Here is a 12,187-nt window from a genome sequence, read left to right on the forward strand (position 1 = left end):
GAGTCTCACTTTTCTAAAGATACCAATATTATTTCTGTGTCTTAACAATTAAGCGAACTACTCCATTTTGTGTAGCGTAAGGTGCTGAAGTTTTAGCACTTAGATTACGCTAAACATGTGAGAATATTTTTACAAATAAAGCCGGAAAAACGTTTGGAAAACAAACTTTTAACACATTTTCTTTAAACCGCAGAGACTTCTGAGGGAATCGTCAAAAATAGCACATGAGCAACCACCTGAAATGACGTCATCCATATGGTGACCATGCGAATACATTCATTTATGCTTATACGAAATATCTCATCACAGAACTGAGATATGAACGTCGTTCCGGTGCCAACTTAAAGGTACATGATTCAAATTATTTCTGTTAATATCGTTTTTATGTGTTACCGCCATTTTTAAATATGGCGGATAATATCTTCAGCACTTAGATTACGCTAAACATGCAAATACTTTTAAAGACGAAAAACTTTTGGAAAGCTAATTGGCATTTCAATAATTCTTTTGTGCGTCTGTAACTCCATAAAAACTTGCCAAAAGTAGAAATGGGCAGTGGCATAACATGACATCATCAATATGGCGGCCAAGCGATGGCGATAAAAATTATGCAAAATTTAAACAGGCATTTTTATATTATAATAGGGTTGAGTGTGCTCTAGGAATATATTAAGTCGATGAGTAAATAAATATGATGGTATATTCACAAATGTTGAAAGACAATATGCAATTCATTGTTGTCGGTTCACTTTGTACACGTGCCGTCTAAACCCTACATTGGGCGGTCACAACCCGTGCTAGGATTTAGGATTTAGATTTCGGGCATTGGACATCTAAGGCCATTTAGCCTTTCACGATTTGAGGGATGACGTCCCTTAGCGAGCACACAATACTCGCAAACGGAAGGAAGGAAGCGGCCTGGGACCTATAAGTTAGGTACCATTCCGGAATTTGCCTGGTATAAATGAGGAAAATCCAGAAAAAGCTCATTCAGGGTGGCTGGTCTGAAAAAGCGTGTTACACTTTTTCGACCGAGTGCCCGCACCGGGAATCGAACCCGGGACCGCTTGCACCAAAGGCGAGAGCGTTCGCGACTACGCTACACGGCGCCACCCAACCCGTGCTGAGAAAGGGGGAACGACCCCTTCATTACACACCTGCTACCGCATGCCTTGTGGTGAGCTGGATGCTTTGAGGGGAGATAGGTTTGAGTGGTGCTTGGAATCATGTAACTATCTCGAATGTTCAGCACCCCGAGCAGCTTTTCCTCATAGACTGTTCCAACAAGCTCGACAATAACCTACCGGAGGAAGTGAGGCCTAGTCTATCCTCCGAAATGGCCAACTAACTCGTGCCATTGTATCCGGGAGAATACGTGTAACCTCATCACGTTCTCAGTGAGGTAAGTAGCTTCTGCTGGCGCCCCTAACGGCCGAGGTGAAGTTTTCGGCTGTTTTCCGAAATGGGCAACTAAGCTGTGCCCTTGAATCCAGGATATAAGGCTACATGGTACTCCAGCATGTATGAAAGAGTGAGTAGTTAGTTTACCCAGGGAACGGGTCGAATGCCCTAATGGAAGGATGATGTAGGTACTGCCCTCAAAGAGCGTTTCGTACGTGCTCTGGAGTCCGGGATGGGATACCTAGTATCCTAACGGACACTTGTACCTTAGGGGCGCTGAGGAACTGGGACCGTTCATCCCAGGTTTTGTTGACCTTACTGGGTGCAGAGTCTACGACCATCAGGGTAGCTGCCACTACCAAATGGCCATTGTCTTTAAAGGTAGACAGTTTACCTCAGCCATTGGGTCTGGTAATATATGGTGTAGCTCTACTGTAATTAGAGGATGTTCCGTATTGCTTGAGCGACCCTACCGAGGGAGTATGTGGTGATCCCTCCCAATGGTGGCCTACACGTACTATTGGATTCAGAATGTAGTTTTTCTAAGACATGTACATGGTACCTAGATATGTAAAAGATAGGTAGCCACGTATTGCGTGAGCTACCCTACCAGGGAAGACACGGCTTCCAAATGACAATGTCTGTGTTGAACACACGGTCTACATCAGTCATTGGTTCTGGTAATGTACAGTGTACCTCTGCCGTAATTAGAGGAAGACCCGTATTGCTTGGATGATCCTACCGGGAGGGGAGTGTCAGATTCCTACATGTAGGGGGACTGAACTTCGACTGGGGAAAAGTGTTTATCCCAGTGAAAGGAAGGGAACTTTTTAAGATTAGGGATGGCACCAAACTTAAATGGTGACTTAACACGTACCATTGGATCCGGGATGAAATATGGGAGTATCTCGACGTGTGTGTGGTACCTCTACACGCGAAGGCGGTTGCAAGTTGAACAATAGAGGTAGGCAGAGCCCTGGATTGAACTAGCCCCCTCGGGCAATGCCTGGGGCTCCCAGATTGGGTTAGACTCTGCCGGGGTGCGGTCATACCATGGGATTCGGTAGGTCATGGGGACCAATCCCAGGAATCTGGGTAACGATGAGTATTTGTGGGAGATGAGCTTGCTCTGAAATGCACGGGTACCATGCCAGCAGAGAATGGAAGGACTGGCTCGCTAGCAATTCTCTTTTACCAGTAGGCAGAACTTCTGTCGCACAGTGGACGTACCCCACTCCCTAAGAGAATAGGGTTTCACGCCAAGGTGTCAAGGTTGGGGATAGATCTTGACAGTGCACCACGTGCAAGAAGACTAAGAGTCAGAACAAGGAACTTCGGGCACCTTGTCTTGTTTGGAAGAGCCTGTTCATCAAATAGACCGAACGGCCGCGGGCTCGCCTCCACGCGTACACTAGACCTCTCGATCCTGATGTTTCAGAAACTGTAAGTGCCGAAAAGGAGGACTCCGCTGCACATCCATGTGTTGAGCGTATGCGGGAGAGTCATGCGCAAACAAACTAGTATTAAATTCAATAGAAGACGACGATTATATTTCTAAAAATCTTGAAGAAACTTAAAAACCATCTTCTAAACGATTTAGAAACATTAATGAATGAAACAGTTAAAAGGAAATTGTAGAAAGCTAGGTTTTGTAATTTGTAATGCAGTAAAGGGTTTTTAAATTTTGATTAAATATATATGTTATGTTGTTAAACAAAATTTTAAATATGTGTTCTTTTATAACAGAAAACTATTTAATATTTATTATTTTAAATAATAATTTTGTTTGATAATATAATGAAAAATACAGACTTTTTTCCATTACAAAGTAAAATAAATTAACGATATCAATGTTACTTTAAAATACTAAAACTATTTCTTATATATGTATCTGGTAGTTTCATAATCTGGTTTGAAACAAATAAAATGCAATGGAGTGAATTAATTTTTAAGATAATACCCGCCATACTTAAAAATGTCGGTAACACATAAAAACGATATCAACAGAAATCATTTGTTTCATCTACCTTTAACTTGACACCAGAACGACGTTCATATCTCAGTTCTGTCATATTTCGTATTCGCATGGTCGTCATATTGATGACGTCATTTCAGGTGGTTGCTCATGTGCTATTTTTGACGATTCTCTCAGAAATCTTAGCAGTTTAAAGAAAATGTGTTAGAAGTTTGTTTTCCAAACGCCTTTCCGCATTTAATTTTAAAAATAATCTCACATGTTTAGCGTAATCTAAGTGTTAAAAATTCAGCAACTTGCGCTACACAAAATGGAGTAGTTCGCTTAATTGTCAACATACAGAAATAATATTGGTATCTTCAGAAAGGTGAGACTCCACTCTATAACGTTTACTTCGAGGTGTGTTTCCGCATATCTGATAGTTTCATAGTAATCTACTTTAAAACAAATAAAATGAAACGGAGAAAATTACTTTTAAGATAATAACCGCCATATTTAAAAATGGCGGCAACACGTAAGAACGATATTAGCTTAAATCACTTATAAGATACCTTATCTTTAATTTGGCAGCAGAACGAAGTTTGTATCTCAGTTATGTGATGAGATATTACCGCATAAGGATAAGTAGTCGTAGTTGCGTGCCCGCCATATTGATGACGTCATTTCAGGCGGTTGCCCACGTGGGATTTTTTAGGACTTTTGTGTACAGTATCAGGGGAGTCCATAGAATGTGTTGAAATGAAAATTTGCTTTCTAATATTTTTTTTCCCGTCTCCAACCCTAATTTACCTATACTATTAGTTGGAAGACGAAGAAAAATTACTGAACAAGGTATTGCTGGAAATAAATATGTATGTAAAACATAATTTTGAACAAATTAACTTCTAAACGTACCTGAGCTTCTGATGATTGTTAGCTATTTCTCGATATTCACTTTCTTTTACATTTTCTTCGGTCTGATCTCGAATACTGCCAAACATATGAGTGCTTGATTGTTCCGTACTGAGAGTAATTCCACTGAATTCAGAATCAAAAGAACTCACATTACTGTGAAAAAGTTTGGCGTTTGCAGTTAAATCACACATGGATAAACGCTCCACCAAACATACTGGATTTGACGATAGTATCCGATCTATTACTGCAGCATTCACGTTACCTTCTAAGGCAATTTTAGATTCAGTCATCGAAGATTCTCTTAAAAGTTTAAAATCACTATCTCCCTCCATTCCACTTTCTTCTTTCTTCCATTCCAAATATGACATAGATGTTGAAAGAGGATCCTTAAGTTCCAACTCATTAGTTTTGCTATTATATAATTCATTACTGTAGTTTTCGATGGACTCATTTTCAGTTTTCATCTCAATAAAAACGATGCTAAACAATCGAAAGGCAATTAACAATTGTTTACGTTGAAGGCTTGAGTGCTTCAATATTCAGTGTTTCAGAGATACGAACAAATCTGAAAGTATTACAAAATATTATTTACTATTGTATAACAAATAGTCAATGATGTAAGGTAAAGAAAACTATTTGATTCCAAAATATTATACACAATGTATGAATATTAAAATATTGAGTGCCCCATAAAAGTACGGTTCTAGGAAAGCTATACCGAGATGATTTAAATAAATGATATATAGAGGAGACTTAAGGTGATCTCGTACCCCTAGCAACCTTGAAAGTTAGCCCATTAAAAAGCATAGCAAAGTTTTTACTATTTTCTTCTTTATTATTAAAGTTACAAAATTTGAACACACCTAGAGGAGACACATATCTATGCCCTAGCTGTTTTAGATTTTGGAAAAAAAAAACAGTAAAAAAGCTTCCATACTTGACTTTAAAAACTTGGCAACGCAGCTTGAACCCTCCCACACAAATTTTTAGCAGGTGCCTGCTTTTTTTGAAATGTCTATTTACTCCTGTGTGAACCTCTCCGTCCGCGTCTAACGGTCGTCTTTCTGTCTGTCCTTCGAGTTGTGGTTGCTTGAAATGTGAATGTCGACGGATAATCACTTTATGAGTGAGAGCAGGATATATAGCAGTACAAATATGTGTGCCGTCAAAAGACAACAGAAAGCAAGATATTCCTGCCAACCGAGGAAAAATATTTCTTTCGGCTTCAGAAACATAAGAAAAGAGAACAAAGAAGCGCTATTGTGTTTCATATTTCCGTGGTTATTTCTTGCGTTTCTATGTAGCTTTATTTCTATGCAGTATTTGAATGTTGAATGAAAGATGATAAATTGAACGGTTGTTAGATAGGTAGACAGATAGACGTTATATATATATATATATATATAGAGAGAGAGAGAGAGAGAGAGAGATAGATAGGCATATAAATGCAGAAAAAATTCCAAGTGATTAGAAATTTAAAAATATAAATAGCTAGAAAAGGTATATAGGACCTAACACATCAAACTGAAGTTCTCGAAAAGTATGTACATTAATAAAGAAATACCTTCAAACAGTGACGTACTTCAAGAGGTGTTGGTGCAAGTTGTAATCCCTCCCATTGAGTCTTTCATATACTATTGAAATGGGAAGATCTTAGTTCGATCTCGGATCAACAACAATCTTCCTGTGTGGAGAAGGGACTTACATATACGTATGTACATCACAATATTTAGAAAATGTAAATGGGTAGAGAATATATACACAAAGGCAGAGGCCCCCATTTCCTCCTCAAGGTTACCATTCTTCCCATTTACTGTTCTCCCACCAAATTTACCATTCTTTATTATGACAATTACTTATTTAAAAATGTTATTCATGCTAAGTTCTTCTTATACTTAGTGTTCATAAAAGCATCATTGTAGTATAATTAAAATTCGATTGCTCCACTTTCAATGACAAATTATGCCCTCTAATCTAAAATAATAATAATAAAAGAAATAATATACTAATAATAATAATAATAGGCGCAACCTGTACCCCAAAACCTGACTGTGAGCACCCCTGTAATCCACAGAAGGCTAAGAAATGAAGTTTCTTTGTTTAAAATCTTTCCCAATCCTGTAAAACACCCTCTAACATCAACCAAAATTTCTTTACACACATTCTTGGGCGTAACAAAATATATTGCTTCCTTTGCGTTTGCGTAAAAATATCACTATTCTAAATGCTTCCTTTTTTATGTTTCCTGTTTTTATGTATGCGCACTTCACAAAATAAAATTCCCAGCGTACTTACTGATTAAATGGGATACTCAGGTGAGATCCCCGATTGCAATACGTACGTTTCCCGAGTTTCCCAGAAGGAAGTATTGCGTCGCACACTACACCACACATCTTTTAGGTGAGGACTGTTAGTTTTATGCAAAGATGGAAGACTATAAACAAATGCAACCCAGTGAAATTAACAATAAACAAAGAGACGGATCAGATTTGGAATCTAAAGATGTGGGGGCACATGTTTATACGGAGACGGACAGTGTCAGAGGAATAAGTCTACAACTGTTCTACGAAACACAATACAAAGGGATCCTATTATTATTATTATTATTATACTTAAACCCGACAAATGAATATTTATGGATCGCCTATGCCTTCAAACATAAGTGGAAAACATTCTTGCGTATCTAATTTTATCCTATAGGGAGGTATGGAGACTTGTAAGCGGACCCTGAGGGAAGGCCCAATGGCCCAAGCACTAGTGTTGCCAAAGTTCAAGTCTGTACATAATAAAACTAAAGTAACCCTAAGTAGCAGTGTTACAACTCACCGCTACCCTACCACTCAGGAAGCCGTCCTGGATCCGTCCCTGATCGAGACTTACACTGTCGTCTCGAGTCGAAAATATGTCATGTGGACAGAAAATGTATGAAAAATGTCATTTTACAGCCTTTCGCTTTGACTTCCTTATAACTTGGGGGAGGCCCGTTCTAGTGAGCTAATTGACGAGGTGATGCCAGGGATTTCTCCTCTGAGAAATCTTTATTTCCCTTTCCAAGAGAAAATTTTCATCCCAGACAGGGATAACCTCCAATCTCTTACGTGTGTGATGGCTGGGTGCGTATATGAGTGAAATTCATCCGCCCTGAGAAAAATATTCAATTGGCACACTGGCCCGTCCAAATGCTTTTTTTTTTTTTTTTTTTTTGCGAAATAAAATAGTAGTGTTTATTTTGCGAAATAAAGTACTGAGGAATCTATTTACACAGTCGTCAACGGGCCCGCAACTACGGCGGGGGCTAGGGGGCCTGGTCCTTTCCTATTTTTTTAGACCCTCGAACCACAATGCATCCGTATGATATTGATATTAAGAGACTTAGAAAGAGACCTAGAATTTATCAAACTTAGTTCTCTTCTGTTCGAATTCACATTGAAAGTTTGCACAAAATATTTTACACGAATTTGATCGAGGATGTACTTACGCACATGATACAATCCTACAGCGTTCAGGTGCCTTGGGAAATTCATTTATTAGAAAAAAATCTAAAATTAGGAAATGCTAGTGTGGACATTACATGGATCTCTATTTTTTTCCTTCTGTACTTCCAGGAAAAGGGAGATGCAGACATTACACATGAGTATACGGTAATTTATAAAATATTGCATTGTCACCGGACGTATGTGTATGAAAAATTTAAAAAGTTCTAGATCTAGATAGTATAGAAGAGGGCATGTGGACAGGCAACAAAGAACGAAAGTGATTTATAAAAAAGCAGGACTCAGGAATTTTGTCCACATGGCATTTCACTTCCTTCAATTATTTCTGAAGAGAGGGTTTTGACCTCGCTTCCAAAGGGTAATTTTGTCCTAGATTGATTCCAACAACATATTTTGCTATAACCTTTCCCAAAGATTACAAACTGACATCTGTACTATGTTATTTTGCTGGAATGGTAAACTGACAAGTGCCAACTACCCTTCCAGGAATTCGTAGAATGAAAAGAAAGAAAAAAAAAAGAGGGAGAGAGATGAGAAAAGAAGGTTTTAGTTGTACCGCTGTTTATGAGTCACCTGATTCCAACAAGTTGAGCGAGACAGAGAACTAAACTTGCCGCTCGACCCGGAAAGGAAAATTATACCGTCGCAGGGAGTTCATGTCTTACTGCTGCCATATTTTCAAAGTTAAAGATAGAAGCTTTCTTACTGTGTTTCTTTTTTTCAAAATCTAAAACAGGCAAAAGATAGATATGTGTCTCCTCTAGGTTTGTTCAAATTTCGACGTTTGTAACTTTAATAATAAAGAAGAAAATAGTGAAAAACTTTGCTATGATTTTTAAATGCGCCAACTTTCAAGGTTGCTAGGGGTACCAGATCACCTTAAAGCAAGTTATCACCTGATTTACGATAGAAGTCAATTTAATAGTATTCAAGTTATCTTAACATCTTAATTTTGTTTTGCATACTTCTTAGAATATTTTTAGATACTTATGGCAAAATTTGATTACACTCACAGAGATGCACTTCCTTAATTCAGGTTCTAATAAAAAAAAGTTATAAATACGAAATAGTGGAGAAAATAATGACACTACCGATTAAAAAGATTAAATACGTACTTATTAACTAGCTACTCGAACAATTAACTATGGAATGGCTGAATATATAATTTCACGCTTGCTGATATATACAAGGTCTGTCCCGAAAATAATGTGTCCATTTTTATGTTAAGAAATTTATTGAACCGATTCGTACAATTACACAATATTCTTAAAAATAGATCCCTACTGTTTCAACACACTTGATCCAACGCGATTTACATGCTTTGTGTGCGTCCTGGAAGTCCATCACAGGGATGTCCTTTAGTAACCTCTTCGTAGCTGCTTTGTTCTCCAGTCTCTCCAGGCTGTCCTTTGAGGGATATTTTAATCTTCGGGAACAAAAACAAGTCGGGCGGGAACAATTCAGGACTGTAAGGCGCCTGAGATGCGTTGAGATGCCGGTTTTGGTCAGGCAGTTGGTCGTTATAAAGGCAGTGTAATTACAAGCATTGTCATGGTGCAGCTTCAAGAACTTCTTGATCTCGCGCCTGACTCGCTGTTTTAGCCTTTTCAGCACTTCGACGTAGAATTTAGAGTTGAGTGGTTGGCCAGGTGGAAAAAATTCAAAATGGACAACTGCCTTGTAACCGAAAAAAACAATGTGCATCGCCTTGACCTTCGGGTTGCTCATTCTTGCCTGTTTTGGGCGTGTGGACGACGTCGTGTGCCACTATGCTGTCTGCCTTTGTTTCTAGGTCGTATTCGAAGATCCAACATTCGTCACCACTTACCACTCCATTTTGATTTCGACCGTGCACTCACACAAATTTCACTGAAATAGGCACTGACTCTCCAGGAGTTTGGGGCCGACTGGGGCTGCTCGCGCTGTGTTCCCAACACTCTACTCACCTTTCTCCGCAAGTGGTTACTTTCTGCGACGTATACTCGCGGGAGAGCAAAATGGGGCACATTAATTTCAGGACAGACTTGTACATATGTATATATATATATATATATATCATTGATCAAAAGTGAAAAAGTACAATGACCACCGTGATTAGAGAAAAATACCATAGGCATAATCAATTAGCTGTGGCTTGTAAACTATGAGGAGAAGGAACTAATACATGATGTACGTGCCAAAATTATGCCGACATACTGGACTACAGATACAAAATTATTTAAGTGATAGATAGAAGTTGAACTTTGTTGGGATGGTAAGAATATGGACTTTTCAATGAGTTTGTCGTAACTAAGCACAGTAGCGGGAGTACTGTAGGGAAGAATCGAGACTGCCCTGGGCCCATTCCATCTGAATTCAGGCAGGTATATGCAAAATAGATTAGGTGACTATCTCTGATTTTTTTGAAAAAATATAGTTGGTAACCCTGTTGGAGATATGAAACCTGCAAAGAGGTTTTTCCCAGAAAAAAAATTTGCCTTCGAGTTATGGGCTAATGAAATTCGGACGAAAATCACTATTTTTAATAAGAAAGTGAATGAGCAAAATCTTGAAAGACACGTAATTCAGTAACTACCTGTGATAATTGGATGATTCTTTTTTTATTTAGAAGTGCTCAGATTACATTTGAGATTCTGATATAAAAAAAACTCGAATTACAGTCCAACAAGAGTATTTTGTAAACACCGGAAAACTTAGTAAAAAAGTAAAATGCAAGAATTTTGACATTTATTTTCCGTATGAAAGAATGAGAGAATAACCGTATTATTGTGACACAATATAATACTCCTGGGATCCCTATTGATAATTTTGTTTCCCATCTACGATGGCACATGGGTGAGAAAACGTGAGTGAAAGCATGATAAAACGTCATGTTCGCCTGAAATTAGGACGGATTTTCTCCCAAAAGGCCATTCTTAAAAAATCTGAAAATCTGCCTGAACGATCTTTCATTGTTCCCTATGTGAATCATGCACAAAGAAATAGAGATATTTGTGTATTAAATTTTTCGCAAATTTTTAAAATATTGTGTTGCACAGGGGTCGGGTATGCAAACACGCTTGGCGTGGCAGTTCTTTTTCTTTTTTAATTTTCATCGTTTGAAGAAGTCAATCGAAACGTACAATGATGCAATATTCTTATATAAATGTACACTAGAATATATATATATGGAATTTAACATGTTACAAAAAGTGGTCGATTTAAACAATTTTGTGGTATGTACAAATAACATGAAAAATTAATCAATAGCATAGTTAATTATTACATACTGGCTTCTCTCTCTGTAAGTCATGTTGAAGCAAAGAGGTCTTGTACCAGCATCACTTCTTTGGAAAGGAATTTGTGATAGCGTGCTGAGGCACAAGTAGGAGACGGCGGAGTGAGTTTTAGAAGAACATCTTTCAAATTAACGTTACACTCATCGTTTTCAGCTGGCCATTTAAAGGAAGTTGCAGGTCCATGAGGAATCATAAAATACACTTTAATATCGCGAAATTCCTGTGAGAGTGAAACTACTTGACCCACCCACCACGGCTTGTCACAGACGCAAGCAACAAAATCTCCAATTTGAAGATCATTCAGAGTATAATGTATTCTTTTGGAACTGTTAGTTACTTGTATTTTTTCAAGTACATGTTTCGTGCTTCTTGCCAAAAATGTGCCCGTATTGTCGACCTGCCAAAAATGACTAGACTGAATACCAATCACAGGTTTAACATTGGCCCACTTTTGTGATTTTGGATTTCTGAAGTCTTGATTAGTACGTGTACTTACTAATAAGAGCCTTGTGCCTTTGATAAGAACGGAAACGGTGTTGACAAACAATTCTGCATCCCTTATAGCTCTTACCGAGTCATTTCGAATATTAAACGTTGTTCCGTAATGTTTGCAGAGCCCACCTATACCGTCACATGCACTTTTTCCGTGTCCCGTTGCCGAGAAGATCCATCTTCTCTTGATTGAATTGTCTTGGAAATGTTTTTCAAGCTCATACAGCTGGAGCCTGTTTTTAAAATGAGAAGCCGCTCCATCTGAAATATAAATTATGAGCAATTCATTGTATGAGTCGGTGATTTCATTAACATCTTGATGTATCAGTTTGATTGCACAAAGTGCATGAGCACTATCATGTTGCAAGTCATTGCTCACTACCGCATAACCTTTTGTGTTGCCATTGAAGTACAATACACACGTAAATATAGATATATGTGAATTGCGCCAATGATAACTTTGGATTTCATCTGGCAAAACAACAGACCAGTTCTCGGCAAAATCGAAATGCAATACCAAGGATATTTCAAGAAGTGTAGATTTTTTTTATTTCCGCTATACTTTCTCCCTGGATTTTTCGAATATAGCTATGAGTTATTCCTTTTGAAATCCAGTACTTTATATGCTTGAAAAATCTATTTAGGTTTCCAGT

The 12,187-nt window shown here is 38.1% G+C and overlaps 1 protein-coding gene across 3 annotated transcripts in view; it reads right to left on the reverse strand.

The window, feature by feature from the left end:
- LOC145671305 (uncharacterized) overlaps positions 1–12,187 on the reverse strand; it is a 107,737-nt gene that overhangs the window by 80,516 nt on the left and 15,034 nt on the right. For all 3 annotated transcript variants that reach the window (XM_081740279.1, XM_081740276.1, XM_081740277.1), the window contains exon 2: positions 4,271–4,835. In XM_081740279.1, coding sequence (XP_081596405.1) covers positions 4,271–4,734 — 464 coding nt within the window. In that variant the 5' untranslated portion in view covers positions 4,735–4,835. The remainder of the gene's footprint in view (positions 1–4,270; positions 4,836–12,187) is intronic.

The sequence above is a fragment of the Thermobia domestica genome, chromosome 15 (assembly GCF_964235325.1).
Source record: "Thermobia domestica chromosome 15, izTheDome1.hap1.1, whole genome shotgun sequence".
Classification (NCBI taxonomy): Eukaryota; Metazoa; Arthropoda; class Insecta; order Zygentoma; family Lepismatidae; genus Thermobia; species Thermobia domestica.